The sequence below is a fragment of the Dermochelys coriacea genome, chromosome 3 (genome assembly GCF_009764565.3).
Source record: "Dermochelys coriacea isolate rDerCor1 chromosome 3, rDerCor1.pri.v4, whole genome shotgun sequence".
NCBI lineage: Eukaryota > Metazoa > Chordata > Testudines > Dermochelyidae > Dermochelys > Dermochelys coriacea.
The window spans coordinates 136,457,434-136,469,913 of NC_050070.1; the positions used below are offsets into that span (position 1 = coordinate 136,457,434).

The 12,480-nt window shown below is 39.4% G+C and overlaps 1 protein-coding gene across 1 annotated transcript in view; it reads right to left on the reverse strand.

Annotated features, from left to right (window-relative positions):
- The window catches only part of NID1 (nidogen 1), a 79,370-nt gene that overhangs the window by 21,246 nt on the left and 45,644 nt on the right, over window positions 1-12,480 (reverse strand). The window contains exon 13 of the mRNA XM_038397578.2: window positions 605-832. Coding sequence (XP_038253506.1) covers window positions 605-832 — 228 coding nt within the window. The remainder of the gene's footprint in view (window positions 1-604; window positions 833-12,480) is intronic.

Here is a 12,480-nt window from a genome sequence, read left to right on the forward strand (position 1 = left end):
GGCAGCTGCTGGGGAAGTCTGGGGCAACCGCGCACCCACCTACCCGCAGCAGTTTCGGTGTGGGAGGGGGCAGAGGCATGGGATGCGGGGAGGTGGGCTCTGGGTGGCACTTACCTGGGGGGCTCATTGGAAGCAGTGACATCCCCTTTGCTCAGCTGCTAGGTGGAGGCATGGCCAGGCAGCTCTGCGCGCTGCCTCCACCCAGAGCGCTGGCTTCGTAGCTCCCATTGGCCAGGAACTGCAGCCAATGGGATCTGCAGGGGCAGTGTCTGCATGCTGTTGCCCCCCTCAATCCTCCCCACCAGCATCTGGGCCGCCCTCCCCCCACTAAGTTTTAGTCAGGGGTATTTTTAGTAAAAGTCAATTTTTGTTTACTGCCTGTGACCTGTCCATGACTTTTACTAAAAATACCCGTACTAAAACATAGCCTTAGTTATAGCCTCTCAAGGGGTTTAGCAATGGGCATGCTCCCACTGAGATAGCACAACTCTGCAATACTCCAGTGCAGCGCTGCACCTACACGGTATACCAGAATCCATTAAAAATAGATGCTGCAACAATTTAAAAGATACCCACAGAAGAGACAAATCCTTGAGTAACTTACATGGGGGTCGGATTCCTGGTCCAGTTCTGGTGCCATCAATCTCATTACCATCCCTATTCACACACCAACAATACCCAGTGTTAGAATGGCATTGAATTGGTTGGTAATTCCCGTGCTCATCACACTGAGGAACAAAGTGACCAATGGGTCTGGGCCTTTGTGAGTAGGAAGAGTCCCTGCTAGCCGAAGCTTGTTCTTGTTCATGCTGACATTTAGTCTTCTCCAGTTCTGCAAAAAAAAAAAGCAATGGATATTTTATTTTATACACCTGACCAGCTACAGGATCCTAGTGCAGCAGACTATCATGAAAGTATTCCAGACTCCAGACTTTAAAGAAAGTTTTTACTATTACAAGTCCTGATGTCATATCTGAAAAGATAACGTGTAGTTACTTCAATGATAACCTGACAAATGGAAGCGTGGCACATTTATCTCAAAACAGATTTCACAGTCAGCGTTAAAAGTGTAACTTTGTATAGTCTGAGACCATGAGCAAATGCTAGATTTTAATATTTTATGTATTCAGATAACAACATCCACTAACAAGAATCATTCTGCCTGTCCATTGTGACCGAGAATAGAACTTCACTCCTCCAGGAGAAGGCAGCATAATGTGTAATCAATTTGCAACACCACCTCACCCCAAGAATTGTGGCTAACTCGTTATGCCATACTGTAGATGTAATTTTTTTTGCAGCTCTAAAGGCCTAGTCTCTCTTCAGATCCACAACAGCAAGTCCATGATAAGCAGCAGAAATTACAAGTTCTCTGCAGAAGCCAGAAAGTGCAGTGCCTCTTTATGGCTTTATGTCACAAACAAGGTGACATCCCTCTGATATCTGCAAAGAGAAGTGTGGTCTGGTCCAAAAGGGGGGGAACACAAACAGTGTGTGTGTGTGGGGGGGAATCACAGAACTAGATTCTACTGTCTTGTAAATGTGTCAAAAAGAAGGGCATATCAGGCAGAACAGATACACCAGTCTAGAAACTGATGACATGCAGCAGCTCACCACCTGTGGAGATCTGTTAATAAAGAGGTCACAAAGGAACCATTAGCATTCTATATGCTCATGAGGGTTGGACACAGTCCTCTGAAGAACAGGTTTTCCTAAGACATCACAAAATCAGTTTATGAAAAATATACTGTAATCATATACCTCATGCAACAGGGAATAGTAGCATGAGCAGAACACCAACTTTTCCTTCAACTTGCCTTTCAGCATAAACAAACTCAAAACAAACAGACAAATGACTTTTTATGTCTCCCGACACAACCGACTGGATTAGTTTTATCTTACTCTTGGGAGTCCCTGCAGCGTTTGGGAGGGAAGAGAGAGAGATCAGTTGTGAATGAACATCCCCTGCATCCTTTCTCAGCCTGCAGAACCAGTTCTCCAACCAGCCAACAACAACCACTCTGAACTGTTTGATGACAAGGTTTAACATCACCACTTTCATTTATTTGTTTGTGTTTTACACCATACAACCGTCTGGTAGGGAACAATGACCAGTAGCAGCAGTACACCCCTGTGAAGCCATTCAGAGTAGAGCAGGCTCTGCAGATGACACCGCTTATTCATATGGTTTTACAGTCACACAGATACAAACCTTAGATTTTTTTAAAATTTATTTAAACCAGTTATGCAAGGACAGGCTTGGGACACATCTCAGACACCTGGACACAATTAAAATCGGGAAATGCAAATGTCTTGAGAACAGTTCAGCGTCTCTAAACAAATGAAATATTTGGCCTCAGCTCTGACGTGGGTGGTGAAGTACATTGAGACAAGGGAGACCACACATTTTTAAGGAACACCACAGAGCTAATATTTTGTGTGTGTTTGAAATGATCATCTTCCCAGCAATGCACTATAAAAAAGCAGAGTATTCAGTAATTGGCTTGTTTGCCCAAACCGTTTGCTTTTTTAAGAGGTCATGTTCTGTGTATGGCATTTTCCCGTGAAAGCTGAGGGTGTACAGCAGCGGGAGGCCAGCCATGTTTTTCTACTGTTCTAGGGTTTTAAAAGGAAACTATTATCCATCCAAATTATCTTTGTGAGAAGGCATCAGCCCCTCCCTCCTCCAAAAATGAATATGAATCCCAGAGGTTGGCCACTGCTCCTCTCTGCCCCAAGAATTAATTATCAAATAGTGTAATAGCCTCAGTTATGACTGAATTTCTAACAAAATTAAACCAGCAGTTATTTTATTAACAACTTAAATTTCTAAACCTAAATCAAGAGAATACATTTTTAAAAGGAGTTAGCAATTACGTATTATAGAAAAGAATGCATGCACTCCAATTGTAATCTTGTTACATAAAACAATCTTACTACAGCTAAATAGAAATGTCACAAGAATCTTGGAGTTCACATAAGTATATGAACTTAGTTACATAGATACCTTCCCATGCTGACAAATTTATGAGAGCATAAGCTTTCGTGAGCTACAGCTCACCAGTGAGCTGTAGCTCACGAAAGCTTATGCTCTCATAAATTTGTTAGTCTCTAAGGTGCCACAAGTACTCCTTTTCTTTTTGCGAATACAGACTAACACGGCTGCTACTCTGAAACTTCCCATGCTGATTATAGGAATGTCAAAAACGAGATGGCAAAACCCACAGCAAAATGGTAAATTGCAAGTTAGTCATGACTACCAATTTAGGTCCCAATCCTGCGAATATTTATACATGTGCTCAACTCTACTTAAGCAAGCACACACATAACCGTTTGCAGGATTAGGGCCTTAGGCCAATATTGCAATCAGAGCCATGTGGGCAGACTCTGAAACTCTATACAGTCACAAAGCTCTGCTCATGTGGATCCAATTGAAGGACTGAGGCCTTAATTTTGACAATTCCTTTCCAATAGCTAGTTAAGAATAATATAGATGTTAAGAATGAAAGTTTCCAAAACACATCCCCAGTGTTCTCCTGAACTGAAGCCATAGTCAACAGATAAGAGTTTATGAAAATATTTATAGGAAAAGAGAATCCCAAGCAAAATAATTTCACTATCACCACATACACAGGAAGCTATAGTAAAGATACCTCCTTTTATAACCATAGCAGTTCACCTTGCAGTTTTGTTAAGTCTCCCCAACACAAACACAAAAACACATGCTTTACTTGCTACTGCAATGCTACGGACCAATCTTGCAAACGTTTATTTATGCAATTAGTTCCAATAAAGTCAATGGGATTACTCACGTAAGTAAGAGCTTGTTGGATCAGACATCTTGTTTCCAGACTCTGGAGCCCATGGCTTTTTTAAACTTTGAAAATCTTAGCCTATATTTATAAAGATACAGAAGACAGCTAAACAACCAAATCACACTGCTTTTCAATGAGAGTTGGGTGCTTAGCTGCCCTTTGTGCCTTTGAAAATCATCATCTTACTCATTTGTGCTAGATGCTTATATGTATGGATTTGTGGTAAGCTTTCAGTTCCATCCAACTGTCTATAGGTTACCTTGAGATCTATTCCTTCATTCTTGTAACAGCCTACTTTAGATAAATACTTGTATTTAAAATCTGTGAACAGATATAAGATCATCAGCATATTTGCATTCGAAACTGAACACACACATTTATTATGGATAGTCTTTCAGCATTTTTTTTGGCTAGTCTTTCACCCTTATTCTCATGCTTCAACTCATAATGCTTACTTTAGCTCATATTACAACATACACATAAAAGTTCATCAGAACCATCACCACCAACAAAAAAATGATATCCTATCAACTACAACCACTCAGTCACTTTGCTTTTACACTGCATTTCTTTCCCCTCTTTTGTTAATTTGAATTGTAAGTAGGGCTGTCTATTAATCGCAGTTAACTCACGTTAATTAAAAAATTAATCATGACTAATCGTAGTTTTAATTGCACAGTTAAACAATAGAATTACAATTGAAATTTATTAAATATTTTTGGATTTTTTCTACATTTTCAAATATATTGATTTCAATTACAATACAGTATACAAAGTAGACTTTATATTGTTATTTTATATTGTTTATTTTTTATTACACTTTATATTGTTTTTTTTATTACAACTATTTGCACTGTAAAAATGGCAAACAAAAGAAACAGTATTTTTCAGTTCACCTCATACAAGTACCATAGTGCAATCTCTTTATTGTGAAAGTGCAACTTACAAATGTAATTTTTTTGTTCCATAACTGCACTCAAAAACAAAACAATGTAAAACTTCAGAGTCTACAAGTCAACTCAGTCCTACTCCTTGTTCAGCCAATTACTAAGACAAACAAGTTTGTTTACATGTATGAGCGATAATGCTGCCCGCTTCTTATTTACAATGTCAACTGAAAGTTAGAACAGGTGTTTGCATGACACTTTTGTAGCTGGCATTGCAAGGTATTTACGTGCCAGATATGCTAAACACTCGTATTCCCCTTCATGTTTTGATCAGCATTCCAGAGGACATGCTTCCATGCTGATGATGCTCCTTAAAAAAATAATGCATTAATTAAATTTGTGACTGAACTCCTTGGGGGAGAACTGTATGTCTCCTACTCTGTTTTATCTGAATTCTGCCATATATTTCATGTTATAGCAGTCTTGGGTGAGGACCAAGCCCGTGTTGTTCATTTTAAGAACCTTTCACTGCAGATTTGATAAAAAGCAAAGAAGGTACCAATGTGAGACTTCTAAAGATAGCTACAGCACTCAACCCGAGGTTAAGAATCTGAAGTGCCTTTCAAAATCTGAGAGGGACTAGGTATAAAGCATGCTTTCAGAAGTGTTAAAAGAGCAACACTCCGATGCAGAAACTACAGAACTCGAACCATCAAAAAAGAAAATCAACCTTCTGCTAGTGGCATCTGACTCAGATGATGAGAATTAACATGCGTTGGTCCGCACAGCTTTGGATGGTTATCGAGCAGAATCTGTCATCAGAGCGGACGCATGTCCTCTGGAATGGTGGTTGGAACATGAAGGGACATATGAATCTTTAGTGCATCTGGCACATAAATATCTTGCAACGCCGGATATAACAGTGCCATGCGAACGCCTGTTCTCGCTTTCAGGTGATATTGTAAACAGGAAGCAGGAAGCATTTCTCCTGAAAATGTAAACAAACTTGTTTGTCTGAGCGATTGGCTGAACAAGTAGGACTGAGTGGACTTGTAGGCTCTAAAGTTTTACATTGTTTTGTTTCTGAATGCAGGAGTTTTTTGTACATAATTCTACATTTGTAAGTTCAACTTTCATGATAAAAAGATTGCACTACAGTACTTGTAATGGGGGAATTGAAAAATACTATTACTTATGTTTTTTACAGTGCTAATATTGGTAATAAAAATAAATATAAAGTGAGCACTGTACACTTCGTATTCTGTGTTGTAATTGTAGTCAATATATTTGAAAATGTAGAAAATATCCAAAACTATTTAAATAAATGGTATTCTATTATTGTTTAACAGTATGATTAATTGTGCAATTAATTTTTTTAATCGCGTGACAGTCCTAATTGTAAGCTCTTTGGGGCCTGGACCTGGTCTCCTTTCATATATGTAAGTAGACAGGCATGCCACTGGCACTACATAAGATGTAACATTTAAAATTTTCACCGTTATTCTAAAGAATTACACTATTGGTTATTAAACATCTACACAATGTCATACATTTACTCATTGCTTTAAACACAAGGCTTGATTTTGCAAGCCCTACCACATGTTAATCCTTATGTGAGTAGTCTCATTGCCTACAAAGAAGCTTTTTGCTAGTAAGAGCTTGCAGGATCAGGCTCATACAATAGATAAGACACAGTTCCACATTGTGACACAGAGGCCCATTTGTGCAGCAACACGTCAGGACTGACATACTCACTACACCTCACACAGTGGTGTCAAGTTTAGGGCCCTACCAAATTCACAGCCATGAAAAAAGCATCACGGACCATGAAATCTGGTCTCCCGCCCGAGAAATCTGTTTTTGTGTGTGCTTTTTTCCTATATTATACAGATTTCATGGGGGAGATAAAGGTTTCTCAAATTGGGGGTCCTGACCTAAAAGCGAGTTGCAGGGGGGTTGCAAGGTTATTTTAGGGGGGGTCGTGCTATTGCCACTCTTACTTTTGTGCTGCCTTCAGAGCTGCCATCCTTACTTCTGCGCTGCTGATGGCGCTGGCTCTGCCTTCAGACCTGGGCCCTCTGCCAACAGCCACTGCTCTCCAGCTGCCCAGCTCTGAAGTCAGCGCCCCTGCCAGCAGCAGTGCAGAAGTAAGGGTAGCAGTACTGCAACCCCCGCACAGTAACCTTGCGACCCCCCACTACTCCTTTTTGGGTCAGGGCCCCTACAATTTCAACACCATGAAATTTCGTATTTAAATAGCTGAAATCATTACATTTACGATTTTTAAAATCCTCTGAGAGTGAAATTGACCAAAACGGACCGTGATTTGATAGGGCCCTAGTCATGATATATACACAAGAGGTGTCACGTAATATATCATTGGAAAACTAGTAACTCACTGATCACTAGTATTCTTCCATGATGTATGTATTGGGTATATACCAAGAGTTATGGATATATGCTAGAGTTATGTTCTTAAAGCAATTCATAAACCCAGTCTGCCCTAGATAATGGAATGTGTATTTGCTTGGCTGATCAACCTGGTCTGGCAGAGACACTGAAGGCACATTTACTTATAAAATACATAAAGCTATCAAGCTAACAAGTTGGGGAGAAGACATCATGGTGTCTACATTCCAGCAGGCGAAAAAAGCTTTATCTGGGCTATAGAGTCAGGGAGTCTGAACCTCAAATGATAAGCAAATAAATCAATTGATTGTATATATAACACATTACTGTATTATAAAAGTGTATCAAGTAAGTTTTTTTATAAAAGCCTGTGACCTAAACTCTTGGGTGTATCAAGTTCCAGAATAGCATGCTACCTGATTTGGGACCTATCTCCTGATGTGCTCCACTTACATTTCATTCCATCTTTGTTTCTAACAGTCTCTATAAGGTTGAAAGTATGGACACTGTAGGATTGTAAATATGAACACAGGAAACTATTTTACTATACTATATTTATTCTACGCAAAAGAATAAATGGACACAAATCAGACGTCAAGAATTATAACATTCAAAAACCAGTTGGAGAACACTTCCACCTCCCTGGACACTCAATAATAGAGACTTAAAAACGGCAATTCTTCAACAAAAAAAACTTCAAAAACAGACTCCAATGAGAAACTGCAGAACTGGAATTAATTTGCAAACTGGACACCATCAAATTAGGCCTGAATAAAGACTGGGAGTGGATGAGTCACTTCAAGAACTAAAAACTAACTTCCCCCTACTGTTACTCACACCTTCTTGTCAATTGTTTGAAATGAGCCATGCTGATTACCACTACAAAAGTGATTTTTTGTCCTGTTGATAATAGCCCACATCAACTGAATTTTCTCGACCCCCGACTTGGTAAGGCAACTCCCGTCTTTTCATGTACTGTTATATATATCTTCCTACTGCATTTTCCACTCCATACATCTGATAAAGTTGGTTTTAGCCCACAAAAGCTTCTGCCCAAATACATTTGTAAGTCTCTAAGGTGCCACTAGTAGTCCTCGTTGTTTTTGGTTTTGCATTTTACTATACTTATACTTATGTCTACAGTGACCAGCTGTCCCGATTTTATAGGGACAGTCCCTATATTTGGGGCTTTGTCTTATATAGGTGCCTATTCACCCCCACCCCGTCCTGATTTTTCACATTTGCTGTCTGATCACCCTACTTATGTCACTGATTTTTCTAGAATTTCAATTATATTTGTATATGTTAACTAAAGTTCAAAAAAAATGTATTTCACTAATTTCCATCTCCGTAATTAACTCTAAGTAGCTGCCTAAATAAAGAATGTGGTATATGTGACAAGTGCATGTTGCACTCCAATATGTAATTTTATAATTGTAATAATCAATAAGAATACAGGGTTAAAAAGATTTTTAATAATCTGTTTACAATGGAACTAACAAGGCTAACTCTTGGGGCCAAAGTTAATGGGAATTGCAATGATGAAACTACCAAAACAAATGTATGGGGACTGTTGGGAATTCAATACGTAACCTTTAGCACACAATGGTTAGAACTCCACATGCCATTTGAGTTCATATGTGGACGCAGAAGTTGAAAGACAAGGAAAAGCTAAACAAAGTCAAAACTTTTCGTCATGGAAACATTCGTTATGGATGGAACATGTCTAAATGTGGTTTAGGTTTATTTTATAAATCTAAGAGTAAAAAGGAGATAGATATAAAAAAAGAAGTGTACCCAGTATATAGATGAAAAGTGGAGTTGTTTTTGTCAAATATACGCAGATGGGTCTAAAAAAGAAAAAAAAAAACCAGACCAGGAAAAGTAGGGACAGCACATTGTACACCAAAATTAGGAATTAGTACATCTAAAAGAATATCTGATTTTGCAGCTGTTGTGATGGCCAAACTAGCCAATAATGCTAGTGTGTTTCACTGGATCTGGGATGGACGTTCAGCAGCAGGGATCATGTTTTTGGGTTCAATATTAGGCCTTGTGGCACTAATGAAAGGGATCTTCATATGTAGAAGTGATTTAATCCATGAAGTTATATTTCTAACAACCGAGTTAGCACAGATAGGAATACATATAGCATTAGCCTGGATGCCAACACATATGAAGATAACAGGAAACAAAATGGCAGACAAAGTTGCTAAAAGCACTGTAAGAAATGGAAGGATTGACGGAGAAATACCCTTGAGTAAACAGGAATTGGCCTCACTGAACACTCACAAATGCATAGTTGGAAACCAGTCTGCCTTACCTGTGGGTTAGTATAATTAAAATAGATATTAGAGTAATAAGAATGTGTGTAGTGTTTAGAATTTATGGAATGTTTGTAGGGCGCTGCATATAATACTTAAAATATGTCCCATGCTATAAAGATAATACTTAAGTGTTTGCGCTATAACTGTAAAATATTTGTTCTGAAACTCTAACTCACCAAACAAGAAAAAAACATCATCTAATGCAAAAGGCTAGATTCCTACAGAAGGTGTTACCTCCTGCCCATCAGGAAGGACTGCTGAATCCAAATGGGCCATTATGGAACAAAGACTTTGTCGATTGCTCCCCCCATCCACCCACAAAGAGTTCTCCCATCAGCTTGGGCTCTAGGGAAATGGGGATAAAAATCTCTCACCAGAAGGAACTACGAAGAGTCTCTGTATGCTGTCTGGACTCTGATGGACAGAGATATCTAATCTTAAGCAAGAGATCCCCAAGCAGCTTGGCTTGGGTTAGCCCCAAAAGACATAAAGGCTTGCTTATTATAGAAGCTACTATAACATTTTGAACTTAAGACTGTATCTTTGTGCATGTATGCTTACCTGCTTTAACCTTGTAAAGAACTCATTTCTTCTCCCTAGTTAATAACCCTTTAGTTAGTTTTTTATAGGCATGGCTACAAGCATTGTCTTTTGTTTGAGATCTAAAGCGCAAAATGACCTGGGGGAGTGACTGGTCCTTTGGGAGGAGGAGTAACCTGAATATTGCTGTGATTTTTGGTGTAAAGCAACCATTTATCACAGAGGCATGCTTGCCTGGGATGACAAGATAGACTGGGGCGCCAAATGGGACTGTCTGTGACTCCATGTTAAGGCTGTCAGAGTGCTTTAGGAGTTCACATTTGTTAATTGGTTGGTGAAATCTAATTATAGAACACAAACAATTTGGGGTTTGTGCCCAGTTCCTGGACAGTCTGCCCCAAAGTTGGCACTCACGCTTGTGAGCCCCCTGCAGACAGCATGACACCTCATACAGAATGATTTAAAGAGAGAAGTGGCAAAAAATTTGGATCAATGAAAGAAAAGGAAGACGATTTTTTGAATTGTGCTTTTTAGTAGAGGATAATGAAATACAGAGCCCGGATAGGAAAAATGAAGTGATTTTGTGTAGAGTACTAACTGGCCACTGTGGTTTAAACAAAAATCTTTTTTGAATAAACAAACACAAAGATCGACTATGTATGTGATGTAAGGTAGAAGAAACAACTGATAACCTTTTATGGGTATGTAAGGGTTTTGATAGAGAAAGAGAAAAGTTTGAGGAATTTCAATGGCTTAAGCTAACAAAAAGTTATTATATTTTGTAGTAAAAATATCAGGAAAAAGGGTAGTATTAGAAAAGCTTTGTTACAACATACATTACCTGAAAGATACAGGGCAGAATGGGAGAACATAAACCCTGAGGTATTTAGGAGCTGGTGGCAGCTATAACTATCCAATCAAGTCTGCTTCACTATGGAAAACAACCAGAAAAAGAATGAAGGGGGAGGCTCTGGAGATTGCAGAACGTGAACAGCTCTTGCAGGGAAGACCTTGAGACCAAGGGAGCTGTGACCTTGAGAGAAGCCCAGGGAAGAGGAGGCTGTGAGGAAACCTGGATGGGGTTTGGGACTAGAGGCCATGTCAGAAGGCTGAGATCCAGTTAGGAAGAACAGTGAGAACAGACTGGGATGGAAAATGAGCTCCAGCTGTAAGAGAAACACCTAGACATGAGAGTTAAGTATGGACTGTTGTGTGATGATAGACTTTATTTTGGGACCCTGAGGACTGTTAGGACCTATTTCTGTTATTAAACTGACCCCAGGCAGGGGTGGTGTTAATACAGAAATGAATTGTTTTAGATATAAAACCCAGGCAGCGAGTGCTGTTATCCATGTGAAATCCTGGGCATAGTTCTTAAGGGGCCTGTAAGAGGGGGCTAAAAGGGGTAGGATACCTGTAAAGAGAACCCAGTCCAGGAAGGGGCGCTCGGTAAATGGCCACCCTGTTACAGGGTCTGCAAAGGACTGAAAAAATCACAGTAGACAAGTAACTGCACATGAGCTCCCAATGTGATGCTGCACCTAGAAGGGTAAATAGGATTCTTTTATGTATAACTAGGGGAATGTCATGGAGTGTGGAGGTAGTATTACCTTCGTACATGGCACTAGTGAGACGGTACTGGAATACTCTGACCCATTTTAGTGTCCACTCTTCAAAAGGGATGTTGAAAAATTGGAAACAGGCCCAGAAAAGAGCTACAAGAATAATTTAAGGTTTGAAAAACATCTCTTACAGAGAGATACCCAAGATGTTCAATCTATTTAGTTTATCCAAGAGAAGCTTAAGAGGTGATTTGACCATAGTCTACCAGAACCTACATGGGGAAAGAGATTTCTGTTGTTAGATGCCTCTTAAATCAAGCAAAAATAGCATAATGAGATCCAATGTCAGGGAGCTGAAGCTAGACAAATTCAGACTAGAACTAAAGCATGTACTCTTAACAGTGAGGGTACTTAACCAGTGGAACATCTTACCCAGGGACGTGGTGGATTCTCCATCACTTTAAGTCTTGTAAATCAAGACAGAATGTCTGTCGAAAAGATATGGTATCAAACAGCAGTTATGGTCTTGATGCAAATACTACTGGGTGACGCAGAAATTATTGGGTGAGGTGGCTGGTGTTATGAAGAAAGTCAGACCACATGGTCTTAGTGATGTCTTCTGGCCTTGAAGTCTATGAATGTATAAGGATGTCCTTCCTACAGCAACAGCTGCTTAATTTTTGTTCCATCCCACACTTTCAGCATCCCTGTCATTTTCAATTTATTTCAAGTTCCACAATACATGGGACATCTTCCTCCACTTCGCCACCACCAAAACTTATTATGCACTGGTTTTGTAATCATGCCAAATTCAGATATTCCGTTTTATAAGCCATTAAAATATTTTCAACTTCTGATCTACCAACTCAATCACATTTTCATTCAAATGGAAGCTACAGCAAATGTTTTCATACTGTGCCCAGAGTCATTATGTAATTTC